The following is a 17,241-nucleotide window of genomic DNA, read 5'->3' on the forward strand; positions in this document are numbered from 1 at the left end:
TCTATATTCCAAACTGAAAAATTTTAAGATCATGCCACATTATTTTCATCTGCGTTTGAATTAACTTTACAAAATATTTTACTAGTATTCAACATTAGATCACTTTAAACTTATACACTCAAACATGTATAATCATTATTTTAATGGCTGAAAAATTGAACTACACAGGACGATTAAAAGGAATCGTTTAGAGGACAAGCAACGTAATATTAGGAACAATAGCGCTGATGTAAACATACTTTGCGAAGAAACATTTGGTTGGTAACAATACGAGTTGACAGAGACTTTCAGTTTGTTGCCATATTCTGGTACTATGTAACATCACATCTTTACATCCGTTACTCGTGCGCGCAAATAAGTGGATTGTATATTCTGCAGTTGAACTGAAGGTAATTGGTTTCTTTTCTGCTTCGTATGTTCTTGCCGTTTGTAAATAGAGCGATACACGTTTACAGAACTCAGAGACATGCATTTCATGTACTGTATGGCGCAGCCGCTGAAAATGCACACGCATATCCCGGCGCTGGATCGGAAGAGAAGGTCCGATTGAATGGCCAGCCCGCCCTCCTGATATTGATCACTTCTTTTGGATGCATATCAAAAGCCTCGTTCACGAAGCATCGGTGAAAGACTCAGAAAATCTTTTAGCCAAGATAATTGCTGCATATTATGTGGTTTAGAAGAGTCTGATGTAGTTGTATTAGTGCACCAGAGTTCCCTTCTAACTCGAAGATATGCCTTTCAAATATGGTACAGCCGCTGGAAATGCACACAAAGCTCAAAACTTGTATCGAATAAATTATTCGAACAGGCGATGCGCGACGGTGCAATGTCTGCAGTGAATGGAATTGTCACCACTTCCAACAACTTTTGGTGAAATACGACATTATTATTTTTTTAACTGTAAACGATTTTATTACTATTAATATAAGTTATAAAGAAACTCATGTTAAGGTCATACAATATTTGCCTACTGATTAGTATGTTGTCCATAATGTAATTACTGGCATCCACAGGATTGTAAGTTAATGATTCAGGATTATTTCCCATGTCATGAATTCCTATGGTAAAATAGTTATATCACAACTCCGTGAGCACAGTATTTTGAATCCCCCTATATGATTACCACCATTATATCCTTAATACAATAAAATAGACAAGTTACATAATTTTTATTCATTCTGGTATTTTATTCTTCTTGTATCATCGAAATTGCATGCATATCATAAACACGTAATAATATAAAATATATGTAGTAGTTAATGTGGAAAATGGACGAGGTGTTAATTCAACAAAGAAAATCATTTTTCTGCAAAATTATACAACGTAAATTTTAAAAATAAATAATTTCCCATTAAATATTACAGCAATACATTTTTGATTGTGGGTGTTCATATCGTATTTTGTAGCTATATTTTACAAAATTCTTGAGTGCCAAAGGCTACTAAAAATTAAAAATTACAAACACAAAAAATTATCTACTTCAGGATAAACATTCTGCCATAAAACTAACTATCCAAAAACAAACACACAATGTTCCAATGACTTTTTGTTAGACATTTCTAGGGATAATAACTTAGTAATTTTCAAATAGGAGCCCATGTCCGAAAGCGTTCCGTTTCTAGTTACAAGCCTTGACAATGTTTTAGTAAATTTAAGGAGTGATTCAGAAGTACAAAGTCATAGACTGAGGATGATAGTACGGGTGATTCTAAAGGAAAAACTTTAAACTAACATTTCTTATTCTCAACGATTTTCTAGAAAACCAATCAAAACGACGAGGAACGGAAACAGTATAGGTGACAGTGACTTAAGAGATCGTTACCTGTATGCTGTGTTTAATTGTCCATTTCTCTTTACACAACAAGCTAAAAACTTTCACCGTCAACCCGATGAAATCTGCAGCTCGTTTAGCCAGATGCCGTGTTGCTAATTTGGCTCGGATATTCTGTAATGTGACCGCAAGCATTTAAAACACGTGCAAGCAATTGCTCTCTTGTTTTCATTTCGCGCTTATAAACTTTACTCTTTGGCCAACTCCACAAACAATAATCTAATGGTGTAAGATCGGTGATATCGGTGGCCAAGAAATGACCGATTCATCGTCCAAGATAGGTCTAATTGAGGCGCTGGATCACTGAACGACAGAAATGTGCAGGGACCCCATTTTGTTGAAAGTACATACCAGCCATTTGTTGCCAAAAGAAGATCCTCCACGTAGTCTATTAAAACACTTCGTAGAAAGTTAAGATACAGTGCTCCGTTAAGACGTTGTCTACAATAAATTTATTTTATTTTATTGGGTTATTTTACGACGTTTTATTAACATCTAGGTTATTTAGCGTCTGAATGAATTGAAGGTGATAATGCCGGTGAAATGAGTCCGGGGTCCAGCACCGAAAGTTACCCAGCATTTACTCGTATTGGGTTGAGGGAAAACCACTTGCCCCGACCGGGATTCGAACCCGGGCCACCTGGTTTCGCGGCCAGACGCACTGACCGTTACTCCACAGGTGTGGACTCTACAATAAATGGACCAATGAGATGGTCATCAACAATACCACACCACATTTTAACTGCGAAACGATGCTGAAAATTACTGTCCACAGTAGTGCAAGGATATTCATAAGATTCAGAACTCTAATTGTATTGAAGTGTGGAACCTGCGATGTCGTCACTATGGAATCTTGTTAAAAAAAACTTGAAGAGACCGATTCCGTTGCAGATAAAATGTTGCGGTACACCAAAGTTAGTACAAAACGATGTGAATGCTGCGATGATTCTGTTTTTTTAAATTGCTACATCTATATTATGGACAAAACTATAGTTATTTTTCATTTACAAACTTACTTCTTAACAAAGTTATACTAAAAGCCACGTTATGAACCGACTAAACAGGAAGTAGTTGGCAGGGAGAGAGGAAAGTGCGGGTTAGAGGAGTAGCCTGTGCAGCGGTGACACGTTGAGTATGGCGGGGTGGAGGGAGGGAGGGAGGGAGGGAGGAAGGAGAACGGAGCTTTTCATTGGACCTCACGTGAAAATGTTGTCTGCTAACGAAAATCTGGCAACGGAATCACGGAGACAGTGTAGCCAAACTTCCCAGTTCATTTACAGTACCACGTGCATTACGAGTCGCATTTTGTACCAGCGTCATTAGCTCGTGCTTTCTTAAAAACAGTAATTTTAATTACTAATATTTGTTGATAGTGTTATCGAGAAATATATACAGTAGTTGTTTTAAACATATCGGTGACAAATGCTGAACACGCTTTGAATCTCGCGCCACTATGTGGCAACAGAGCTCAGAAAGAGAGCAACAGAACGTTGCTTCTGGTTTAGTCGGTTCATAACCTGGCTTTTAGTATAGTGACTTTCCTCGATATACAACGTTGCAACACTGTGTATGTCCACATCACGCTAGTAACGAAGTAAGACGCCGATTAAAAGCTATGCAACATTTAAAAACATGTGTCTGTACTGGGAGATTAAAATAATTCCAATTGAATAATGAAATATTTACTGACGATGTAGAATGTGGCTTGATCTTAATACTAAGATATAGGTGAAACGTTATACATGATTAATTTTTCCTGTGTGGCCTGACGCAGGTGATCAAGATGCTGGTTGCTGTTGTCGTGCTCTTCGTGATCTGTTGGGCACCCCTGCTCATCTTGAATGTTCTCTACGCGTATGAAGTCATCTCTAAATTTTCCAATTCTGGGGATGCTAAAAATGTGCTGTCGGCTTTCACTGTCATGGCATATTCTAACAGGTAGGCTCACATTTTATTCTCCAATTATTTTGTAAGGAAGGAAATTAGAAAGATGAGTCCATTCTTGTGTTTCTGTATCTTTTCTCAAGTTATTGTCTATTGTGTCAATATAAAGTTGTTTTGTGTTCGTATGTATTAGAAAAAATACATAAAAATTTGTTCCCATTAAGCATTTTTTTAGCTTACTGATTTTGATAAACGTGTAACAATGTATTATAATTATATGCCGGTTTTCCCCTCACTAAGTAGTTTATTTTAGCTTATTCATTTGCTAAGTTTTACTAATACCGGGACATCATTTTGTTTTTTCTCATATTAACCTGGCTATACCTTTGAATTAACGATTGAGAAGCGGAAACACTGTTTGTTATCCCCTTTCACGACCGGAGTTTCATGATATTAGAGTAAAATATAAACAAATCTCTTCACTAGGTATAGAAGGGAAGAAAGGTATTGCAACCATTTACTTAAACTAGGAAATATTAAGATTTTGATTTTGATAATTTTCGTTAGGTTTTTATTTAATCAAAATATAAGGTACACGTACCAAATAACGCTACCTTAACACTTCAGTCACTTTTGCTCTGGAAATAAGTTATGTACAAACACGAAAATTATGAAATAGAAACTTTAATTTTATCTTTACAAAATAGCACAATGAAAATGGATATATTATATACCGAACAAGAATTAGAACTCAAATAGGAAAACTTTGTAAACTGGCGTTATTAGGAACAGGTTGTCCAATTAACGCCACCTATTTTCTAGTAGCCTATATAACTTATAATTGATAATGAATTATTTTGCCTAGCAACACAAATTGAACTAAGCGACTAAATTTGAGTTTCTGTTAATAAAAGATACAAAATCACCCAACACTAATGAAAGATTCTTGATCTGAATCTGAAACACCAGATGGATTAGGAAAATATGTTTTCCAGTGATTCCTTACTTTAACAAAAAAGAGACAATGTGACACAGTAGAAAGTTATTAAACACAAAAGCATTTACCTTAGTTTAATATGAATGTTTTCCAATAAGTAAAACAAAAAAATTAAGTTATGTAAAATAAAAAAAAATTAAGAATTCGATAAGCAATTGAACCAATATCATCACTGCACATTCTGAACATTTTTAAGTTGAAAGCTTAGTGATTTTCCTGATGTTTTCACACTGATGCTGTACTGTCAGCCTTAGTACTAACATAACCTAAAATTTTGTCTGTAGACCTTTAACGCCACATGGCGTTAAAGCGCTACTGAGTACTTGATAACATGACATGCCTGTTTCTCTAACATTTTCAAATTTTATAGATAGCAAATACTTTCTATACATAGAAGAATGTTTAAGGATCACGAAAATATATAGTTTAATATAGTTATTATTTGCTCAACACACAAAATAAAATATTGCCTATTACCTTGATATAAGAACAGCCATTCACTATCAACACACAACAGGAAAATGATGGAATATAATGTCAGTTGTAAATGTCAGCGGACAGCTAGTAACTCATTTCATCACTATATTGCAAGCGAATGCAGGCTACAATAGTGCACTATCGAAAACTTGTGTCTTTAACAAATTTTAATAGGGTGGCGTTAAAGGTATACATGGCGTTATTTGGCTCAGGGACCTTAGTACAGTATTAACAATAATTTTTTTTTCCTCACTAACTGAACTATCCAGTTGAACGTATTCATTATACAGTATTTAGTATACAGCATATTAGCATACAATATGGAAAGTGCATTTAGATTTAAAAATAAACAAAATTTGGATATTTATACAAAGTTTTGAAAATAGTGACCATTCATTTTGATACAGGCTTCAGTTCTTTTGTGCATATCGTCGTAGAAAGGAAGACAATCACGTGACATTTACTTAACGAAGCTCTTTTATTTAAATTATTTTACATAGTTGTATAATATTACGTAGACGTCCAAATCCTAACAGCAAATGTTTTCAGAAAAAAAGCTAAGACAGCCCAGCCACTAGCTTTTACAGAGAGGCCAGCAGAAACGGGTGGGGGAAAACCGGGATATGCGACGTAGTCAAACGAAAATATGATTCAATAATGAATTAATGCTCTTTCTTCACTGGAAAATGCGACCATATTTCTGAAACGTACTATACTCACACAATACTGTTTACTATGACCGTAAGACGACTTTGACTGCATATACGGCCTTGGTTCTGTGTGGTGGACGGGTGAGGTTTACTAGTAGAAGGTGTGGGAGTGAAGTGCATTCAAAAACTCAGGTACAATAAAAATTGAAGTAAAAATAAAATGATGTCCCTGTATAACTGTCAACTGCTGTGACGAAGCTAAGGCTGGAGAGGCTAAAAAAATCTGCTGATGTTTCTCGGCTTTTACATCAAAATTTTTTGACACACCTCACAAGATGATGATGATGATGATGATGATGATGATGATGATGATGATGATGATGATGATGATGATGATGATGACCACTCATTTTCGTTTCGTGACAAACAGATACGTCGTTGCTACAACTTGATTTCATCCTTGGACCTCGATGCGTAATATTTTTCAGTGTGAATCTCGCGTTAACTCAAACGACATTTAAGGGGTTAGGTACAGCTTACAGCCGTAAATTGTTTGGAAATATTCAACATTTTTTTCCTCCATTACTGTATCGTGTATAATAATGAAAATTGGTATGTGTAAAACACTATCCTTCTTCTATATTAAAAAAATACGATTTAAAATATATATATATATATATATATATATATATATTCAAAATTCAAAGTTCACTGTGCAGTGATGAAGCGTTTCCCTCATAACTCATAAACTTGTTAACTTTTTCATGTTCTCTCTCTTTTATTTTATTGCTGAAACTCATGTTTACAATATCATGCTCTTTCAACTACATTCTTTAATAAAAAATATTTTTTTTTTGGTTTTGTGTTAGATATTTCACCATTTTTTTAAATGAATTTATTTTTATCAGACAATCCATCAAAGGTATAGAAGTGATTTTGCATCATATTATAGATATGACATGCACAAAAAATTTCATCACAGAATGTTGGATACGTTTTGAATTATGAGGGAAACGCTTCATCACTGCACAGCGAACTTTGAATTTTGGAAAAAAAATAATAAATAATTTTTTCTAAACCGTAAAAATATGTTTATCATATAGCAGAAGGGCAGTGTTTTACATATACTAATTTTCATTATTGTACAATGATAGAGTAATGGAGGAAAAAAAAGTTGAACATCTCCAAAATTTTACTCCTTTAAGCTGTAGCTAACCTCTTAACACAAATTTACGCTATAGGAGAGCGATCATTTTCCGTGTCAAAAGGTGTACTGCGGGTCACCACCGAACCTGGATCCAGTGGTATTGTATGTATTTATTAACACTACAATTGGGAATACACCCGGTGGCAGTGATATATAATATACAATAATTACAATTGCATGAAATAAAATAAAAGAAACCTAAATGAAATAAAATAAAATAAATGCAAATCTATAAATAGTAGATGCAATAAACCTAGGATTATAATTAAAAACTATTCTATAATAACGCCTACGATAAGCAAACGTAAATCTAACGTATAAGTACTTCTATTTCACCCAACTATTACCAATTTAAATAATTACATATCACCTTAATTAATTACATACCAACTTAATTACATATTATCTTAATTAATTACATATCACCTTAATTTATTTACAAATCAACTAAATTACATATCATCTTAATTAATTACCTATGTAGTATGTAGTAAAAGATTTATGTAGGCTATAAGGGAGTTCGGCGGCGGCCGCAGGGAAACCTGTATCTGTAGCGCGGGGGGGGGGGTGGCTTTAGGGCATGCACACCATTCCATTCCAGGTAGTACAATGGGCCCAAAAGAGGAGTGGATCAGGACAGCACGTTTGCACATCTCCTTTTTATGTTAGGTTAGGTTCTTTTCAAACTGAAATGACGAGTGAAGCGTAGGACAGTTAAAATTACTCTAACCTAACCTAACCTTTTTATGTTATGTTAGGTTAGGTTAGGTTAGGTTAGGTTAGGTTAGGTTAGGTTAGACTAATTTTAACTGTACGTTTCACTCGTCATTTCAGTTTGGAAAGAACCTAACCTAACATAAAAAGGAGATGTGCAAACGTGCTGTCCTGATCCACTCCTCCCAAAAGCGCCCTACGTGCAAGAACAGTCCCCAACCCATTCCCCATCCCTCAATGGGGGACTAATAGATATACTTATAGAATACGCGGTTAGAAACCTCAAATTCCTCCTGAAATTCAATGTTTTCAAATTCGTATTCCTCCAGACAAACAGATGTTTGTTATGTACGAGATATTATTTTATGTTGAGCTGTATCATCGTGCTAAATTCTATGTCTAATTGAGGAATAAGAACAATGAAAATCTCATCATATCTTCTATAGCAATTAGAAGCCCTTCCTTTCCCCTCAGCGCTGTAACGAGGCAGCAACATGCATGACGGCTGTGTCGGAAATGTGGACGTGGCGTTGAGTGCTACTAATTATGACTATCATGCAGATAAAGTTCGTGTTCCTGCAGAATCCGAGGCGGGTGAAACACGAGAACTCTTATCTGCAGACGCGGAACGTTCACTCCTCATAGTCTGGTGTCTGGCATAATACGGAGTACGTGTTTCTTATGAATGGAAGTCTTTCTCGTGGGACAATGACCCGATGTCTGGTTTACTCAAAATGAGTAGAATTCGACCCTTGAATTGGACACCAGCAACAGGTTTAGACGTTTATCGTTTGATGTTTTCTGAATCGATGCAGCAGTACATTTAAATAGTCGCGATCTTGCAGAAATAATCTGCACATCATACCGCATCACTTACACTACAACCATCATCATTATCACGATTATTATTATCATCATTAGGGTCCAAATTCTTGCGTATAATAATTAAATATTCAATTCAATCCTAACTACAGATCTAGGTAGTAAAAAATAGTTAAATTTAGGGTATCATTTGTGGTGATATATAGAGAGCAGAAAAAAAGTACTGGCTATAACAGGCGTCAACCGATCGCACAGTCGTGCTGGCTGGAGCTGCACAGTGCACAAGTCTACAAGTGAATCAGTTGCTGTGCAGGAGAGGGGAGGGGATGATAGTTGAAACCGGCTCAGTGGCGGTCTACCAAAACAATCATTCAAGCGCTGTCCATATCCCTTATATTCTTATAGCCTATTTGGTTATGCACCATTCCATGTGTTTCTATTTGAAATATACATAATAAAATTTATCCTGTAACTTAAAGAAATTGAAACATGCAATCATTAATTTCTTCTAGCAAATTAGTAAACAAACCGAGCACATTAAATATGCTGAAATCAGCCAAATAATACACTGAGTTTAACAACCCATTTTGTTCCTAAAGCTGGAAACAGTTTCTTCAATTTTATGTTTGACATAAATTATTCCTTCTTCCAACAACCGTTAACTAAATTATTACATGGAAATAAAGGCCACAAATACAAAAAGAAAACTATAGTGTAGTAACTTTGTTTTAGCTGCTTGGGTTTAGGGTTGTAAATTTTAATGGCACAGCAATAAATATACAGTACCGGACAGAAAGTGGCAAAGAGGGTGTCACAAACGACCCAATGGGTATACTTTTCTTCCCAATACATGAATTAACACTTGCCTAACACAAACAGGTCCATAGAAGCACACAGAAATGTTATAATTTGTATTACAGATTGATATTTCAAATTTATTCAAGTGTAGCGGTTTTTTTTTATTTTTTTTTTATTTTTTTTTTTTTTTGCTCGGCAGTGTATGTACAACTAATAAAAATTAATAAACTATATTCAATACTTATTCTTCATCAAACTACAGCCTATATAAGAGAATTGTTTTCCTTTACAGTGTATTTAATAAACATTTTTCTTTCTAGAAACATAGTAAATGTAAAATAAGCTTATTAAACGTAATTTAAGATAAAAAATTGCAAAAATTAGTTACTTTTGTACCGATAGAGTTAGGGAAAGAATGTGTAATGTTTAGTTTATTATTATTATTATATTATTATTATTATTATTATTATTATTATTATTATTATTATTATACACATTAGTTATTAGTAATTTTTGGATGAGAGTGGTTCGTTCTTCTCCCTAATATTTTTTATAATCATTTCATAATATCGTTGTACGTTGAAATTCCTTCTGTTATTCAGAACTTTACCACAAACCAAACACGTGGGCACTCCCGACTTTTCAGCAAATAGAAATGACTCTTCCCATAATAACAGATTCAATGGCGTGGATGGCCTATCGACATCCCTTCTTCTGACATTTCTGATCCGTCACTGTGTACTACAGAGAACGAACTGTGTCCGTGCGCCTGCACAGACATCGCTACATAGCAGGCGAGGCGCTGAACGTAACTAGCGCCACGGTCAGTTGAGGACGCCTGGGCTATAGGCTACGTTGTATAGTACTTAGATCTCTGTGTTCACAAAATGTTTGCGTGCACATGAGACTTGTTACTGTAGCGGCTGCTTGTACTCATAACAGAATTTACATTTACAGGATTACTTCGTGTTTCATATTAATTAACTGGAAACAAATATTACATTCACAAAAAATATCAATATTATCAATGAAGTCAAACACATTTTCCCCATGTTCTGAATTCAGTTGCCTTATTACCAGTTCTTTGTTTCAGCATTCTGATACAACCTCACGTCACTACTACTATTGAGGTCTACTATTGAGGAGTGTCGAATGTTCACTTTCTCTTCTCCTTACACACAGCAGAGACACTCTGCAACGAGACGTATTTTGTAAACAATGTATACAGAAATTATTTACTACTCTGATACCAATGCTTTTCTTGAGCCCTAGTGATATATTAAACTTAACATAACTTATCGTAAGGTAAACGTAGCTTTTTCACTTGTCATGAAGACACTTGGGGGGTATGGAGGTAGAGCTCCATGCTTTCTTGACCTCGGCACTAGAATGGGCACATGAACTCTGTCCTAACGAGGGTGCTATAGGTCGCGCAAGGAACGATTTTATAAAAGCAGTAGTTGCGTTACTGTCTGTTTTGACGTGTGTATGTAGGCACGCCGAGGGAGCGAGAGATACGGGCCGATGGAAGTACTGGCTCTTCCAAGAAGATAAACAGATGAGTATATTTCCTGTGGAAATAAAGAGCGTAGCAAGAGAAAATCCGAAGAGAATTAAACGTACAACATATGTTTACGAATGAAATAATGATCTTTGGGAGGGGAACGCCTATCACTACATAATAAAATAAACACACTTGGAACAAGACACGTATTCATATGCAGTAAAACTGAAACTAAAATCGTAATGTAACCATCACAACGCAAGACTGATTCTATAGATGTCGTTTCTCTTCCGACTGTACTCTAGAACAGTGGCATTCAATCTATGATACGCGTACTCCCAGAGGTACGTGGGGTTGTCTCAAGAGGTACTTTCCTTTGCTGACATATTTTAATATAGCTATATGTTGATAATTATTGCAGTTTACATATTTTCATTGTTTTTTGTTATTTCTCATATAACTACAATGCAGTACAGGGGACTAAAATATAAAAAGTGCATTTTCGGATCACAATAGCAAAGATGTTTGAATACCACTGCTCTAGAATATCATTCAAGCTGTCTCGTCACCTTTCCTGTCGCCCGCTCTTCCTTACCGCATTGTTTCGTTCGCATTCCTGCCGTCGGTAATCCCTGCTTGCGAGTCCTATATTGAAGTTATAAACCACGAGTTCTGTCCCGTGTTGTTTATGAACTCACTACCGCAGAAAGTTATCTACCTATCTGTCTCGTTATATTTACTTTGTCGGATCCGCAGTTCCAGTGCACATATCAACAATACAGCCTTACTGCCATTATAATGAGCTCGTGCGTTTTAGATTGTGTTATGTAGAGTGAACGAGGGAAAACTTTGTGTGTAGTATCTGGCTTCAAATTCAGTTTTCACAAATCCCTTGGATTTGACTCGTCCGGTACTACATATTTCTACACATTTAGACTTTTCTATTGTGTCCAAGTTCGCCACAAAGACGCCAGTTAATGGGCATTCTAGATGAACACACCAACAGTACTTAGAGACGACAAATATGTTGTTGAGCTGTCTTTTTATTGTTCATAGCCTTCTTAAAAATATCTAAGAGAAGGATGTTATATGACACCGATACTCTAAAATATATATATATATATATATATATATATATATATATATATATATATATATATCAAGCATTGAAGGAATAGAAAAAGGAAGCGATTAGAATTCCTATAGGTGTTTGTATTTTTCGATTGTTAGACGGTACACAACATCAACAGTTGACATCCTTTGCAACCAAAATGCAGTCGATGTTTACATCAACATACAAAGGCAAAGGCCACCGGCTTAGCTCAGTCGGCTAAGGCGCTTGCCTGCCGATCCGGAGTTGCGTTCGGGCGCGGGTTCGATTCCTGCTTGGGCTGATTAACTGGTTGGGTTTTTCCAAAGTTTTCCCCAACCATAAGACAAATGTCAGGTAATCTGTGGGAATCCTCGGCCTCATCTCGCCAAATATCTCGCTATCACCAATCCCATCGACGCTAAATAACCTCGTAGTTGATACAGCGTCGTTAAATAACCAAGTAAAATAAAAAAATACCCTACCCAGTGACATCAGAGACCGTCGGAATTTAGTAGCGTTCAAAAGCAAGCTTATTAAGCATTTTCTTACTGCGTAGAGGTCGATTTAATTTTTACTTAATAAAAGAAATGCATCTCTCTTCTTAACTTTTACAATAGACTGTCTAGCTTTTATTAATCAGTTAGTACTTTGATTTTTATTCTATTTGTAAATTTAATATTAATTGAAATTATAATTGTATTCTTAATATTGTAGTTGTAATCCCCTGGTAGAGGGGAAGAGAAGGCCTAATGGCCTTATCTCTACCAGGTTAAATAAATAAATAAATAAATAAATAAATAAATAAATAAATAAATAAATAAATAAATAAATAAATATGCCAATAGTTCTTCTCTAAACTGAAAATCGTAAAATCAAAATGCAGATCACGATTAAGTAACGATAATCTACTGGCTCAATTACGCTATCGGCCTGAGTGGCGCAGTTGGTATAGCGCTGGCTTTCTGTGCCCGAGGTTGCGGGTTCGATCCCGACCCAGGTCGATGACATTTAAGTGTGCTTAAATGCGACATGCTCATGTCACTAGACTTGTGGTATGTAAAAGAACTCCTGCGGAACAAAATTCCGGCACACCGGCGACGCTAATATACCTAACCCCAAAGACATTCAAAGTATAGGCAGTGTGTCGCGCAGGTTGCAGATTCTTTAACGTTTGCCCACTACTGGTGTAAGGGAACTTTCAACCATGAGATAAGTCAGAACCAAAGATATAACAAATTTACAAACTTTGAAAGAGTTCCGCTAGTTCTCAATAGGTGACACCACTATTGGGGCGGTTAAAAAGTGTCAGGGAAAATGATTATGTAGATTAAGCATACATTTTTCTCATAATTTACAATATCAGCGGTTTCCAGTTAAATCCAATGTTGTTTTACAATCAACCATAAGGCAAATGCCAGGTAATCTTTTGGCGAATCCGCGGGCCTCACCTCATCTCACTACATCTCGCCAAAATATTGTAAAAAGTTGTAGAAAATTTCAAAATTGTAGTATTGTAAAATATTGTAAAAATTTGTAAAAATTGTAATTGTAATTGTAATCTTGTAAAATTTTGACTTGTTCCACATCTTAAAGCTTCATTGCTAATGTAAGATCTATGGAATATAATAACTGAAATGAAAAAAAAAATGAAATGAAAATCAGTAGAGTGTGATGAAAAATTGAATTCCATGAAGCGGGTATATTTATGTACGATTGGCAAGAATGATTATTACATTCGCCACTATGCATAGAAGTAATAACAAAGAAGCTACACTTACACCAATAAATTATCGATCACTATCGATTAGTAGGGTCAGGTACCTTTGAACGTCAGTGTACTAATAACGTACAAAGTACGAAACCGCCTGTAGAAATGAAATTCTAGAGAATTTGTAGTCTCTGCAAGTTTCAAAACATACCGAATAATAACATTCGACAAATGAAAGAAGAAGAAACTATTACTGACTCCATAGGAACCAAGAGATTATTACGATATGGTCATCTGCAGAGACTGGAGAAAAATCGATAGCCGAAGATGACTTGGAATGGGACATCCCCAGGCAAGCGGAAGAAAGGATGACCGGGGAAGCAATGGAATAATGATGTCTACTCAGCTATAGAAGGGAGAAGCCTTCGAGAGGTTGATTAGCAAGACCGAGATGTTTGAAAAGAGGGAAAGAGTGCCAGATTGTAGAAAGCCTCTAGTATAGTCGATACCGCAGATTTTTTCAGATGGTTTTGTTATAAAGCCTTCTTTAAGTATCTAACTGTATTTTCACTCAGAATCGCCTGATATCAATCTCCAGTCCTTCAAGAGTTTGTACAGGGAAATCATTTCATTTTTACTAACATTTTTAATATTAACTTGCCTATACCTCTGGAGCAACATCGTTTGCTTCCCCCTTCCACGACTGGAGTTCGATGATACTGGTGTAATATACAAACAAATCACTTCACTAGGTATAGGAGGGAAGAAAAGTAGTTCATCCATTTACGTAAACTAGGAAATATTGCGCTTTTGAGTTTAATCACTTTCATTAGGTTTTTGTTTAATCAAAATACAGTACAGTATTAACAATTAGTGTTTTTACTCACGAACTGAGCTGTCCATGTGGACGTATTCATTATGCAGAGTATATTATACTGTCTACAGCACATTAGCGTACTATATAGAGAATGAAGTTAAATTGAAAAATGATCATAATATGGATATGTGAACACATTTTTTTTAATGGTGGCCGTTCATTTCGATACAGGCTTCAGTTCTAATGTGCATATTATCGCACTATAGACTATTGTACTTAATTCCAATCATCAGTTTCGTCCTTCGTACTAGTAACTCAACTTGAAATAATTCTGTATCTACTCTATAAAAGAGACCTTACGTACTGTAAATTCAATCTTCACTTCTGCCCGATCCGAAAAGATAAAATTACTCAGACATACTGTCTACTGTCCGTCAAGTGGTTATTTCGTAGGGTCGTAGAAAAGAGGGAAATCACGTGACAGTTAATTACTTAACGAAGCCCTTCTATTTAAGTTATTTTAAACAGTTGTATAATATTACGCAGACGTCCAATTCCTAACAGAAATTAATGTTCTCAGAAAACAGCTAAGACAGCCCAGCCATTAGCTGGCGAATAAAAGCTGGTGGGGGAAACCGGGATACGACGTAGGCAAATGGACGACAGTACCTGTGCGAAAATGATTCAATATTGAAAGCTCTTTCGTCACTGGAAAGCGCGAACATATTTTTGGAACGTACTGTTTACTATGACCGTAAGGCTACTATGACTGTATATGCGGTCTTGGATCTGTGTGGAGGACGGTTGAACTTCGTTAGTAGATGGGGTGGGAGTGAAGTGCATTCAAAAACTCGAGTACAATAAAAATTGAAGTAAAAATAAAATGATGTCCCCGTAAATTGTTCACATACAATTTCTGTTTTAAAATCCTCCATAGATAAAAGTCACAAACATAAACAGTAAAATTACAAATAACGAGATGCACAGGATGTTTCATAATTTTGTACATCAATGTGATTCTTGCATCCAGAAAGTTGGATATCATTTTCAACATTTATGCTTTGATAAAATGTAAGATCAACACAACGTTTTGTTATTACTTCTTACCAGGAAATTACTTGTACGGGACTATGGGTCTAAATCACAGCCTCTCACAGCCGATTCGTTTTCCTCCCGTGCTAGAGAGCGGTCGGACCTCCCCACTAAACGCGCGCTACAACCAGGCATAATGCCGGTAGTATGAGATTATGTCTACAAATTAAACAGCAGCAGGCCTAAATAGAAAACTTTGCTGCCGTGGCCCATATGCTAAGTAACAATTCCGGAGTTTGCCTGGTACGACTGAGAGAGCGAACATGAAAAATTTCAGTCAAGATTGCCGGTATCGAGAGCTCGAACCCTAGACCTCCTGCCTTGGGAGCTATATTGTTGTTGTTTTCTAATGCCAGACGTTTGACAATAAAGTCATTTGACCTCTTGCACTCCAATATTTTTCAAAGATATTATCATGGCCAGCCACTGAGGCACAGATTTTGAGGTGATCCGAATCCATTTCTTGGTTTGAGTTACACAATGGGCAGTTAGGGGACTGATATATTCCAATTCTATGCAGGTGTTTGGCCAAACAATCATGGCCTGTTGCCAATCTAAATGCAGCTACAGACGATTTTCGTGGTAAATCGGGAATTAACTGTGGATTATGATGCAGAAAATTCCATTTTTTCCCTTGAGATTGTGTTATCAAATTTTGTTTGTTGAAGTCTAAGTATGTAGATTGAATAAATCTCTTCACAGAGTAATACGTAGATTTAGTAACAGGTCTGGGAGCTATTGCGCTCGGTGTACCTCAATATACATATGAAATTAAATTATGTTTTATTTAACGACACTCGCAACTGCATAGGTTATATCAGCGTCGCCGGTGTGCCGAAATTTTGTCCCGCAGAAGTTCTTTCACATGCCAGTAAATATACTGAAATGAGCCTGTCGCATTTAAACATACTTAGATGCCATCGACCTTGGCCGGGATAGAACCCGCAAACTTGAGCATAGAAGGCCAGCGCTATACCAACTACGCTACCCAGGCCGACAACACATACATACATACATACATACATAAATTGTATTTACAACATTAGCGATACATGCACATGTATATTTTATAGCAAAGATTAATCATTCCCCACACTCATTTTACGCTCACCTCTGTTGCACTAACACCATGACACATTTCACTGCGACTGTAATACTTTTCACTATCACTTCGAAACTTTTCACTGCCACTACAACACTACAATTTAACTGTCACAATAAATGAAATCTCGGAGAATTGGATCCCCAGACATCTTAATTTCAAAGCACTCAGACTCCAACGTTATCAGTCAGGTTCGGTAGATTTCATTACATAATTATACAAAGTGGGGGCGAAATAATCCTGCAGATTAAGGGGCGTTAGTGTACACTTGAATGAATAAGAAACCTATATTACGTTCTGTGATTAATTATAAAATTAAGTTGGATGTTTCAGCACTCTGGCAACATCGCCGTTAACACACTGCTTTTCTTCTCGTAATATAGATGTAAGAAGTCAACGAACTGGTCTATTTCGTCTACCTTCTATCTCCATCTCTGGCTACAATGTTGTAATTTGGTCGGATTGTTCAGTGGCTTGAAATTAATGATTTTAAAATTAAATTTACATAAAACGGTCCACGCTATTGAAATACGCCAGAGGGA

General features: G+C 36.0%; 1 protein-coding gene across 2 annotated transcripts in view; it reads left to right on the forward strand.

Annotated features, from left to right (window-relative positions):
• Positions 1–17,241, forward strand: part of LOC138703430 (gastrin/cholecystokinin type B receptor-like) — a 206,350-nt gene that overhangs the window by 108,954 nt on the left and 80,155 nt on the right. For both annotated transcript variants that reach the window (XM_069831281.1, XM_069831282.1), the window contains exon 5: positions 3,609–3,772. In XM_069831281.1, coding sequence (XP_069687382.1) covers positions 3,609–3,772 — 164 coding nt within the window. The remainder of the gene's footprint in view (positions 1–3,608; positions 3,773–17,241) is intronic.

The sequence above is a fragment of the Periplaneta americana genome, chromosome 7, assembly GCF_040183065.1.
Source record: "Periplaneta americana isolate PAMFEO1 chromosome 7, P.americana_PAMFEO1_priV1, whole genome shotgun sequence".
NCBI classification, from domain to species: domain Eukaryota; kingdom Metazoa; phylum Arthropoda; class Insecta; order Blattodea; family Blattidae; genus Periplaneta; species Periplaneta americana.